At 37.9% G+C, this 13,168-nt stretch overlaps 2 protein-coding genes across 2 annotated transcripts; one reads left to right on the top strand and one right to left on the bottom strand.

Moving 5' to 3' along the window:
* Positions 1-4,024: 4,024 nt before the first annotated feature.
* On the top strand, positions 4,025-5,273 carry prok2 (prokineticin 2; the record flags this gene model as incomplete). The annotated part of the gene is made up of 2 exons (XM_062996716.1): positions 4,025-4,147; positions 5,079-5,273. Coding segments are annotated over 2 exons (249 nt in total), but the record flags the coding sequence as incomplete, so codon positions are not given.
* Positions 5,274-10,428: 5,155 nt separating this feature from the next.
* gpr27 (G protein-coupled receptor 27) lies at positions 10,429-11,535 on the bottom strand. Its single transcript, XM_062996715.1, is given in 4 exon segments — positions 10,429-10,669; positions 10,671-10,774; positions 10,776-10,872; positions 10,874-11,535. Coding segments are annotated over 4 exon segments (1,104 nt in total).
* Between the last annotated feature and the right edge of the window lie 1,633 nt (positions 11,536-13,168).

Here is a 13,168-nt window from a genome sequence, read left to right as displayed (position 1 = left end):
TCCTGTTGTAACTGTTGTTCTACTCTCTGTTTCCCCTCCTTAATCTCCAACTTCAGTTGTTTTTGAAGTATCTTTGCCTTTTCATGGTCGCCCTCCTTTTTATAATTTTATCCAAAGCGACTTACACAATGAGCTGAACACGATGAGCAATTGAGGGTTAAGGGCCTTGCTCAGGGACCCAACAGTGGCAACTTGGTGGTGGTGGGGCTTGAACCGGCAACCTTCTGTTTACTAGTCCAGTACCTTAACCACTGAGCTATCACTGACATTTAAATCATAATAAACAAACAAACTTTGCAAAATTGTTAGTTAGTCAAATTTTGTGGGGACCTACAATAAACTGCTCTCTTCAAATCCATCAACCGATTTTTTTATTCCTCATTAGATTTAGGTCAGGACCAGGTCAGTGAAGGATAAGATCTGAAAGGTGATTGGTTGTACCTGAGCAACTTAAAAATGGTTACTCTAATGGACTGATTACTTATTCATGCAAGGTTAATAGTTTGTGTTATAATGTGTAAATACAGTTAAAAAAGTAAGACATTTTTATTGTCATGGTATGATGTGAGAAAAGAAAATAATTTGAATAGGGTATAATGTTTTTTATAGGCACTGCAAATGAAGTCCATATTAATATGATATTAACAAAGCACACATTTACTTTATCAGGTATCCTGAAGGACAGGAAAAAGTGGAGCAATGAAGAAGTAAATGCTGTTGAGAAACATCTTCTGACATTTATTCCAAGTTGTCGGGTCCCTATAAAGAGAGACTGTGTCTCATGCATCATTGCTGAACCACATGCACTCAGAAATCGAGACTGGACAGCTGTTAAATACTATGTCAAAAACAGAATTACCACTCTTAAAAGAAAGCACTGTTTCTAAAGTACTGTGTAAAATACTTTAATTACATTTTAGTGGTCACTGCAGTAATTGTAGTACCACAATTACAGGCTGTAGTCCATCTGTTTCCATGTTAGTCCCTTTTACTCTGTTTTCTAATGGTCAGGACCACCACAAGACCAAAGTAAAATTTATTTACAATGAAGCATTGTCTCAAAGCAGCTTTACAATTTCCTATTACAATTACGAGGACAGAGCAGGTATTATTTAGGTGGTGGATCATTCTTAGCACTGCAGTGTCACTGACATGGTGGTGGTGTGTTAGTGTGTGTAGTGTTGCTACGAGTGGATCAGACACAGCAGAGCTGCTGGAGTTTTTTTACGCGGCCTACAGCATTTTAGTTGGTGAACTATTTTCAGTCCAGCAGTGACACTGAGGTGTTTAAAAACTCCAGCAGCGCTTCTGTGTCTGATCCCATCATACCAGCACTACACACACTAACACACCACCACCATGTTCAGTGTCACTGCAGTGCTGAGAATCATCCACCACCTAAATAACACCTGCTCTGTAGTGGTCCTGAAAGTTACAGTCTGTAATAGTGGAACTACAAAGGGCAGTGACCAATAAAACAAATAAAAAAACAGAATATTAAATGAAAAACATAAAATGCCCATGACTTTGGCACAGTACAGCACATCTGTTGATGTTTTATTTGCACTTTTATGTCGTGTTCAGATATGTTTCTGTTTTATACAGTGAGGAAAATAAGTATTTGATACACTGCTGATTTTGCAACTTTTCCCACCTACAAAGAATGGAGAGGCCTGTAATTTTTATCGTAGGTACACTTCAACTGTAAGAGACAGAATCTAAAAAAAAAAAATCCAGAAAATCACATTGTATGATTTTTAAATAATTAATTTTCATTTTATTGCATGAAATAAGTATTTGATACAATGGAAAAACAGAAGTTAATATTTGGTACAGAAACCTTTACAGAGGTCAGACATTTCCTGTAGTTCTTGACCAAGTTTGCACACACTGCAGCAGGGATTTTGGCCCACTCCTCCATACAGATCTTCTCCAGATCTTTCAGGTTTCGGGGCTGTCACTGGGCAACATTAAGTTTAAGCTGCCTCCAAAGATTTTCTATTGGGTTCAGGTCTGGAGACTGGCTAGGCCACTCAAGGACCTTGAAATGCTTCTAACGGTGCCACTCCTTAGTTGCGGGTCATTGTCATGCTGGAAGACCCAGCCACGACCCATCTTCAATGCTCTTACTGAAGGAAGGAGGTTGTTGGCCAAAATCTCGCTATACATGACCCCATCCATCATCCCTTCAATACGGTGCAGTTGTTGTGTCCCCTTTGCAGAAAAGTACCCCCAAATTATGATGTTTCCACCCCCATGCTTCACGGTTGGGACGGGTTGTACTCATCCTCCTTCTTCCTCCAAACACAGAGAGTGGAGTTGATACCAAAAAGCTCTATTTTGGTCTCATCTGACCACATGACCTTCTCCCATGCCTCCTCTGGATCATCCAGATGGTCATTGGCGAACTTTAAACGGGCCTGGACATGTGCTGGCGTGAGCAGGGGGACCTTGCGTGCCCTGCAGGATTTTAATCCATGGTGGCGTAGTGTGTTACTAACGGTAATCTTTGAGACTGTGGTCCCAGCTCTCTCCAGGTCATTGACCAGGTCCTCCTGTGTGGTTCTGGGCTGATTCCTGACCTTTCTCAGGATCATCCTTACCCCACGAGGTGAGATCTTGCATGGAGCAGCAGACCGAGGAAGATTGACAGTCATCTTGTGTTTCTTCCATTTTCTAATAATTGCGCCAACAGTTGTTGCCTTCTCACCAAGCTGCTTGCTATTGTCCTGTAGCCCATCCCAGCCTTGTGCAGGTCTACAATTTTGTCCCTGGTGTCCTTAGACAGCTCTTTGGTCTTGGCCATAGTAAGGAGGTTGGAGTGTGATTGATTGAGTGTGTGGACAGGTGTCTTTTATACAGGTAACAAGTTCAAACAGGTGCAATAAATACAGGTAATGAATGCAGAATAGGAGGAGCTTCTTAAAGAAAAACTAACAGGTCTGTGAGAGCCAGAATTCTTGCTGGTTGGTAGGTGATCAAATACTTATTTCATACAATAAAATGCAAATTAATTATTTAAAAATCATACAATGTGATTATCTGGATTTTTTTTTAGATTCTGTCTCTCACAGTTGAAGTGTCCCTACGATAAAAATTACAGGTCTCTCCAGTCTTTGTAGGTGGGAAAAGTTGCAAAATCGGCAGTGTATCAAATAATTATTTTCTTCACTATATATTAGCACATCTGTTGACATTTTGTTTGCACTTTTATATCGTGTTTAGATAATTCTGTTTTATAAATCTATGCATACTACAATGTTGATAGTCTAAATGATAAGCAGCTTTGTTAAAAGCAGTCAATATGTCTGTTACTCTCGTCATGCTGAATGGTAATGTCTTTTACATGTTTATAAAAGGCACTATATTAAAAACTCTGTTTTAAATCATAAGTGTTTAGTTGTTTTGTTTTTTATAATAAGAACAAGCTGTGTCTTAATCATACTCTATTAATTGTTGTCGATGTAGTCCTGAGTTTTCTTTATGTCCCAAATATGTTAGTAGTAACTGACTTTAAAGTGTGTGTGCTTTTATGTCCTAAAAATGAACATAAACCAGAAATTAAGTCCTAACATTTAACATAAACCTGAAAAATAGAAAATTTTTAAAAAAGTAAAAAAATAAAAAAAAGCAACAGACAGAGATGATATGTGAGCTAAATAAATCCAAAAAATAGTCTTATTTTGTTTCCAGGACCTTTAGAAAGGCAGGTCCTGATATGACTGCGGTTTCTCTTACGTCCCCATTTTTCACATAAACGTGTGTGTGTGTGTGTGTGTGTGTGTGTGTGTGTGTGTGTGTGTGTGTGTGTGTGTGTGTGTGTGTGTGTGTGTGTGTGTGTGTGTGTGTGTGTGTGTGTGTGTGTGTGTGTGTGTGTGTGTGTGTGTGTGTGTGTGTGTGTGTGTGTGTGTGTGTGTGTGTGTGTGTGTGTGTGTGTGTGTGTGTGTGTGTGTGTGTGTGTGTGTGTGTGTGTGTGTGTGTGTGTGGGGGGGGGGGGGGGGGGGGGGGGGGGGGGGGGGGGGCATGTGAGAGAGATTCACAGTGTGGTGGTGGAATGTGTTGTGCCATCAGTCTCTGGATACGTAGCCTGCGGATGTGTACACCGATGGGACTGGAAGGAGAGGAATGCCATCCCATGAGTCACAAGGTGCTGGTTTAGCCTCATTTCTTATTTTCTCCTCAACCTTTTTGCCATATTTCCTGATTTATATTTACTCTTACATTGTTTTCCCATCTTCTATCATTTTAGTCTAAACATAATGTTTTAAAATCACTGTGGGTTGTTCACTGTCCAGGTCCGTTCTGTGTGGAATTTGCATGTTCTACTTTGTGTGGGTTTCCTTCAGGAGCTCTGGTTTTCTCCCACAGTCCAAAGACATGCAAGTTAGGTGAATTGAAAATACAAAATTGTCTATGACTGTTTTTGACATTATAGACTTGTGTAACCTGTTCTATCATGAATGTAATCAAAATATGTAAAACTACGTTAAAATCCTAATAAATAAACAAACGTATATGCTACACGACTCTGGAATTGTACTAGAGGAATGGAAAAACTTTTTCCAAAGGATGTTCTTTTAGTTGGTGTCTGATAATGGAAAGAGCTGTTCAATATTTGGTCTAGTAGCAAGTCATTCCAAAATGTGGTGACTATAAAGGTCATTGCATATTTAAACTCCTTCAACTCTGTAAATATGGGCATATCATGCATAAGACCTCTCCCATCAGTATATAAATGTGTTATCATATTAATTAGATAATTAATAAGAATAACTTTTTAAAAATTTCCAGTGACTCTTCCCAAATAAGGGACAAGTGTACACGCGCCTCAGAGTAAATCAGTAGAAGCATTTGCATTCTATTAATTTAACATTTGTCAACCACCTGTGATGTTCTGTAATTGTTTGGGAACTGAGGACACCAATTGTTGTAGTTTTTCCCCTCACTTGATTTAACACTTCACCTGTTTTTCAGTCCGAGTCATCTTTGTTTCAGTATTATGCTGTGACAGATCCATAAATTCATTAATTCTCTTTTTGAGCATTGTCCACTACAGCATTTGTTTTTGTTATTTGCAGGTTCCATTTGATGGGAAAAGACTTCACCACACTTGCCCTTGTTTGCCAAACTTGGCATGTATTACTACAGAGGAAGGCAAGTCCAAATGCCTCCCACCATACAAGTATCACAACTATTATCTTTAAACAATATCCACAGTCATGTGAAGAGCTGTATAAAATGTATAGTGTTGTTTTTGTTTAGAGAATTTATAGAAATAGGACTATTTATTAGATGTTTTAAATATACAGTAAATTAATGGTTAATATACTGATGTCCCATTAGGTCTTTAAATCTTATATATTGTACACTTTTTATGAACAACTATATTAACTTAATTGTTTTGTCTATTGGATTTTATGAAATATTAACATTTTGGAACCCGATAATAAGCAGGTCATACATCATTTCTAATATTTACCTGTTAATATTTACTTCTGGTAAATCTGCAGTGATCAATAAAGCAATAAACATACTGGGTCTTAGAATTAATTATTTGTGATGGCTGGCCAGTGCAAAGTCATTTAAATTAATCTAATAAAACCTGACTGGCTGATAGCATCCTTCCTTTTTTTTAAGAAAGTGATCTTCACAACATGACTCACAGTCTAGCCAGAACATGCTAATGCCAAATTTAGAAAAATAACACATCACAAACTGTGATTATCTGGGGTCACTCTAGGAAAAGTCAAAACTCAGGCTGAAGTAAGATTGAGAGGATCTTATCTACTAATAATCCTATTCGTTGGTCATTTTTGACCCATAAGACAACACAACGGTTAAGTCAAGTAAACCATTAGTAAGAAGAAATTGGATTTACATTCTAACTGGGCCAGACATAATGGAAACAAAATTACATTTGAGGAAAATTCTTTGCAAACAGTTGGCTATGAATTGCGCTGAAAGCTAGTGCAGGTCTGCCCAAGGACCTTCTAAAATATGGATTTCCTGGCTGCTCAATAGTGATTTGCTGGCTGCATTTTAAACTGCTTTGTATATGCTGTGTAGTGTGGAACTACACCATTGGCATGCACAATTAGTGCAAATTAGTGTTGTTTTTGTACTCTATGTCTGCATGGGGTGAAGATACGGCAAGGAATTTTAAATGGAGCTAGATTCCACTGTAATACTAATTCTTACCCATTTTAGTAAGAAGAAATCCTTATAAATTTCTCCAGACTTTTAATCTTATTAGAGCTTAAGTTTTGCTGTGTGTTTACACTATAAATTGTTACATACAGTGGAACCTTGATTTAAAGGAGTAAAAACTGTGTTGTTGTTTTTTTTTTTGCTGTGATTGTATAGTGGGGACTCAGAGTATCTATTACTCTTAGTCTGAAGCACTGCTGGTTGCTACTGGAGCAGTACTGGTGCATAGCTAAGCACAAGAACTTGCCAAAATTAAGCATAAAGCACCAAGCAAAAGGGCAAGAACAAAGCGAGCCTCCCGACAAAATAAAGCCTATTACTCCAAATTTTGTCAGGTTAATGGAGGTCCGTTAAATCAAGGTTTCACTGTATTTACAAGTTATGTAACAAAGGTATGGGTATAAGTGTCTTCTGAAATATCAATAATTTCAGAAGACGTGTTGGTAAATTACCGAAACAAAATCTGTGTACTGAAAATTGCATTAATTTCATTAATTGCATTAAGTCTTTGCATCATTTATTTAAGGTAATAGTCATGCTAACAGGGTGCACCTAATAACCCAGTTGCTTTTTACACTAAAAACTAGACCCAATATCCTTTAAACTTTTTAATTCTAGAAAATATACAAATAAAAGGCACTGTGCAATCTTTGCTTCTGGTTACTGTAAAGAGCTTTGAATGTTCTTCATGTGTCTGCAGATTTTCTACAAACAGAATGTGTACAAAAATATCACTTCTAAATGTGTGCTCTGGACAGACTTCAGTTCAAACAGCAGACTGTGTATCTGCTTACAGGTAGCTGGTTCCATTCCAGCCATAAGCAGTTTTTTCATTGGCAATAAATGATCCACTGAATTAAAGCTATCAGTGGATCACCGAAAGGGCATCACAGAGTTGCTAATGAGCCAAATAGTGTAATTCATCATTGGGAATGAGTAGTTTATTTGTGCTGGCATACCGACAGCCTGAATGATACAATTTTCATGATGATATACTAACGTTTGGAATACATCATTCCCTGTCATTCCCTTTTATGTAATCACAGCAGGCTGCTACCTTTAAGAATAGAAAAACTCTTTAAAATAATGCCACAAATTTAATGTTAGTTTTCTTAGTTTTTATAAGACATGAATAATTAGTATTCGTATTAGTACAATAATAAGCATTTAATAGAACTATTTGTTTATTGAATTATGATTAAAGGGTAGATTTTACCAATAAGAGCTAAGTGATCTTTAGTTCTTGCTTTTTTTTCTTAAGGTTTCACTGAAGTACTAAATAAAAAATAAATAAGAAGGGTTGGTGCCACACACCAGAAACCCAGGTTTAACATGTTCTCGCTGTGCATGCTGTTCACCTCCAAAAAAAACTACTTTTTTTGAAAAGGGATGTCCAACTAATGGTCAGGTGTCTAAATACCTTTAATGATATTGTGAATTTTAACTCTTTGACTTCCTACTACTACAACTACTCAAAATAATAATAATAATTATTATTATTATTATAAAATAATTGTGTAAGGGGTGGGTTGCACCATGCCATTGATGAGCCAGGTTAAGCCCCACACTTGCAGTAATTAAAAATGACCCCAATATGTAGGATGCTTAACCAAGGTAGAACAATACTGTGGCAAAAAAGCCACAAACAAAAAGGGTAAAGAAAAAATAAAAGTAAAAGCCAAAAATAACAGAAACAAATAAAGTAAAAGACAAAATGACAGCTGAATTACCTCTTCCAGTTATTCAAACCTGTACAGTATATTATTTAGAGTCATGTATCTTCAACTGAATTTCAAATGCGGCGTTTTTTGCATTGTAGATTTCATTCTAAATATATATGTGCCTTTTTTACCCAACAATCTAGACCTAATTAATAAGTGACTTTATAAAGTTTTGAAAATGTATTAAAGATCAACAACAGAAATCTCTTACTCACAAAAATATTCAGTCCATTTACTACATATACTTTGTAGAAGCACTTATGGCAGCAATTACAGCTTTAAGTCTTTTTGGATTTGTCTATTCGAGCTTTGCACACTTAAATTTGGATTGTTACTATTCAGCCTACTATTCATGGCAGTTCCTCTCAAGATCCATAAAATTAGATGGTCTCTTTACAGCTTAAACAGCAGCAATAGATGAGAGATCGTCTCTGACTTTACATCTACAAGGTGGACCAACTAGGTAGGAGTGTCTAATAGAGTGGACAATGAGTGGACACGGTATTTAAAAACTCCAGCAGCGCTGCTGTCTGATCCACTCATACCAGCACAACACACACTAACACACCACCACCATGTCATTGTAACTGCTGAGAATTATCCACCACCTAAATAATACCCACTCTGTGGGGGTCCTGTGGTGGTCCTGGTCATTGAAGAACAGGGTAAAAGCAGGCTAAAAAGGTATGTTGGACTACAGTCAGTAATTGTAGAACTACAATGCTTCTATATGGTAAGTGGAGCTGATAAAATGAACAGTGAGTGCAGAAACAAGGAGGTGGTTTAATGTTATGGCTGATCAGTGTATAATGCAATTAACTAATAAACAAACTTCACACTCATCATTGTGGAAACCTGGCAATCATATTCATTCAAAATCAAATCTGCTACACGATGCAATGCACAAATTGTCAAGGGGTTGAAATACTTTATGATTCCACTGTAGCACAGCATCTAAGCTTCTTTAATAAACACATTGCACATCATATCTTCATTACTGTCAACTTTAGATGTAAGGCACAACGACTATAACTGTTTGTTGCAGCGCTCTGGATTATGTAACTGCTTGAGCTGGAGCACAGCCAACAGATTTAGTTGAACATAATGATTCACAACAGGTTTTCTAAATGCATCTGGCTCTGGATAGTAACAAATCTACAAATCTAAGACACATTATTATAATCAGATCAGTTTGAATTATATGAAAGCAATATGTTTAGGCTTCCATGTGTCACATCAAATCAACACACTCCCCCAATCACTCTATCTGATTTTAATTATGGACAGTGGAAATGGCTAACAAACATCAATTCATATTTTCATCAATTCCATGAAAAATACATTTGATCAAGTCATATCCCATATTGTTTTTGAAATAGTTTGATCAGAAAAGGCATAAAAAGTAACTAGAATAAATGAATAATAATAATTCTATAATGATTCAACAAAACTACTAAACAATATCCACTAAACCTAGAATTTTAGAATATAAATTAATTATACGTAGAATTAACATTAAATGAAATGTCATGTTAGATTATTTAATAGTGTAGAATTATAGAGATATATAAATAGTGACATACAGGTGAAAGAATATCAAAATTAGAATTTTTACTTCTTTTTTTGCTCCCACATTTATGGGTCACCACTGCGAATCATTTTGTTTCAAATGGCTGATTTGGCACAGTTTTATGCCGGATGCCCTTTCTGATGCAACCATCCTTATTTTATCTGGGTTTGGGACCAGCATTGACAGTGCACAGACAAGTGCACCTAATGGCAAGGCTGACTGGCCATCACGCCTTCAGACACAGCCAATCATGTCTGTGCAGACGAATGACCTGCCAATAGCACCATTGATATCTGGGGTTCGCAGTGGCTTAATGTTTTTTACTGCTGCGCCACCCGAGTGCCCGAGCAAGAATCAAAATGATGTATACAAAAAAGAAGGGCCCAAGATTGTTATTAAGATTATATCTGGGATTATTTTTATGATTATGACCATGGTTGCTCTTTTATGTTCACTAGTGAAAACACATAAACTGACATGGGTAAGGGGTCAGATAACCTGCCTGGGCTTTGGTCTCCCTCTCTTCATCCTACATTTGTTTTCTGTTTTTGTTTATTTTTTTCCATCCTATTGAGGAAGCCTATCTCATCTATTAACACTGTTATACTAACGCTAACTGGTGAGCTGTACCTAATCTGCACAACGCTCCATATTATATGATTTGCGTCCTATTGAATCCTACAGCTGTTGTATTAATTGTATTATGGTATGGCAAAATCCATACAATACTAGGATGCAAAGCCGGTATACCCAATGTACCGTCATACCGCCCAGCACAAATATTTAGTGTAAGGTAATGCATTGTAAAGCCTATGACTGCCAGACCAGGTCTATAAATACTGTAGATCTTATGAAAAATATTTTATACCATGTAGACTCAGTTTTTGGGAGAATACTGTTCAATAATAAGTACTTTAGACTAGTCATTTGTTAGATTGCACAATATGGCTCTGTGGGTGTTGGTGTAGCCTTTGTTAAGCAGCAAAAGAAGCAAGCTCGGCATTGTGTCCTTAGCTCCCTGTTAAAAACAAAGCAGATTAGTGGATTGACAGCTGCCTGGGCAACTGTAAGCCACACTGTGGCACTCACATAAGTCTCCACCATGTCTGTTCTTTTAGCTAACATTGGAATGTAGCATAATACAATGTATGGTGCCCAAAGTAGCAGGAAAGTACATTTTGCTAATACGCTTCTCCATCTTAAACTCATCTAAGTCGAGCAGACGTCTGCTGGCACCATGCGCCTCCTGTCTAATCCCAACTAGTGTGGGTGGGTGGTGTTGGGCCACGTCCAAATCCAGCAATCCAATTGGCAGCTGCTTGGCCTGTTGCCCCGGGTCCATAAAAAGTCCAGTCGTGGCTGACGGCTGGGATTAACTGGCTTCATTTTGCGGTGGTCATGCACGAAGCAAATCATCTTGATATACACTGCATGTGTCGTGCCCACAACCACAGCAAGCATTAGTGTGAAGCCTAGTGTGTTGTTGGTCCTTGTATAGTGCTGCTCAAACATGCACCGCTGCTTCTCATGCATGATTCTGTTTGTATCCATGTCAAACAGTGACGTAAGGGCCATGGCCGCAGCCAAAATTCATGAAACTCCAATTATAGTAGCACACGTCCATGGGGTAACACGCTTGGCATAGAAACGGTGGTGTGCTATAGCCATGTAACGTGTCAGACTCACTCCAAACAATGTAAACGTAGCATGAAAGAAGAAGAGAATAGACAGAAAGTCCATGACTGTGCAGGTCTTGGTGTTGTAAGTCCACACAGGGCCATGAGCTACTGACGCCACCATAATGGGAAAGCATGATGCTGAGCGTGCCATGTCACCCATGCAAAGATCTAAGAGAAAACAATATGCTGCTTTTTGCAGACAGCGTTCATTGATCACTAAAAGCAAGATCAGCATGTTTCCAAACAAACCAGCTGCTGTGATAAGCCCAAGTAATGCCAGTTTTACTGCAGAGGCAATTAAGGCATCGTCTTGAAGCAAGGGCTTGTTGCTTTCACCAGAATTGCTTGTGTTAGCCATTTGACAAGTGCACTGTCCACAATGATGAGACCCAGCATGAAGCAAGGCAGTGTAATTCAACCTGTAAGATAAAGATGCATGAGGTGGAACACTGATTCTGGAACCTACAGTAGTCTAGAACTACAAGTTATGTTTTTTGAACGGTATAACGGAAGCTGTTATCAACAGTACATCCACAGAAAGCCTGTAGAATGCTTTTTATCAGCATGTGATGGCTTTCTTTACAAGATATACTGAGATATTTTAGCTCATTACCTCATTTGGTGTCCAACTTTCTTTTTCCAAACTTTCAGATTCCCCAGTTCTGTTATTCATAGTATTTCCTCCACAGCAACAGTATGTGAATAAGAACCATTTAGCATGGAAACCTGCCATGTTTGCAATAGTGAAGCGCTCTTTGAAAGTAATAAAGGGTATAAACAAGTCAACTCAAATGTACATCCTTGTGTGCTCCTGTTCTCGCTCTATTGCTTCTACAATTGGGTTTTATTCTATCCATTTATGATTCCAACACTTTTTAATAGTAAGAACAGTTAATATTAGTGTATGTTCACACAATTTAAACACAATCTATACTGTAAATCTGTCTTTTTTTAATAAGTGATATGTAGGCAAACCCAACTCAATGATGATGCCAGTAACACGCCATCTATCATGTGCCTGTTCATCCATCCATCATTTCTTCAGGTAAAGTTATCATCTCAGAAACGCTGTCCAAATAACAATAGTCAACATTTCAAGTTCTTTCAATTCCATTTGTTTACCATTGCTTTTGCCAGAGGTCCTTACCATTCAATGCAACCGTTCTCTTTGACCGTTCTCCTTGTTCTGTCAGTCACTGTTTTTTTTCCCCCCACAGCAACAGTATGTGAAGATGGTAACCATATAGCATGGAAACCTGCTGCATTTGCAATAGTGAAGCACTCTTTGAGAGTAAAAAAGGGTATAAACAAGTCAACCCCAAACGTATATCCTTGTGTGCTCCAGTTCTTACTCTATTGCTTCCACAATTGGGTTTTATTCTGTCCATTTGTGATTCCAAAACTTTTTAATAGTAAGAAAACACAATCAATATTGTCAATCTTTTTTTGATAAGTGATGACAAATGGGAAAATCCAACTCGATGATGCCAGTAACAAGTGATCTATCAGGTGCCTGTTCATCCATCCATAATTTCTTCAGGTAAAGTTATCATCTCAGAAACGCTGTCCATATAACTAAAATAGTCAACATTTCAAGTTCGTTTCAAGCCAGAGGTCCTTACCATTCAATGCGATCGTTCTCTTTGAAAACATTCCCGATCTGTTCGGTAATGACTTGAACCAGAATGCTGGATCCTGTTCCATTTTCAGCACTGAGCTCCACATGTGCCCGCATTAGAGTTTGAGCATCTGGCCAGATGTTTCGCGCAGATTTCCTTGTCGGAAGTGATTTATTCTGTCCAATTTGGCTTCAAAAGTCCCGACTGGTTTATTATGTAATCCAGAAAAGCGTATTTACCACGCAGAGTGAAATAAAGGCGCTGTACGATCTGATCCATTCAGCAGCGCGACTGTCCCAGCATGTAAGGCTACAGAGCGCATTGACTACACACACACACACACACACACCATAGTCGGTTAAATACAATGAG

Source organism: Trichomycterus rosablanca, chromosome 6, assembly GCF_030014385.1.
Source record: "Trichomycterus rosablanca isolate fTriRos1 chromosome 6, fTriRos1.hap1, whole genome shotgun sequence".
Lineage (NCBI taxonomy): Eukaryota > Metazoa > Chordata > Actinopteri > Siluriformes > Trichomycteridae > Trichomycterus > Trichomycterus rosablanca.
This window is presented reverse-complemented; position numbering and strand designations above follow the sequence as displayed.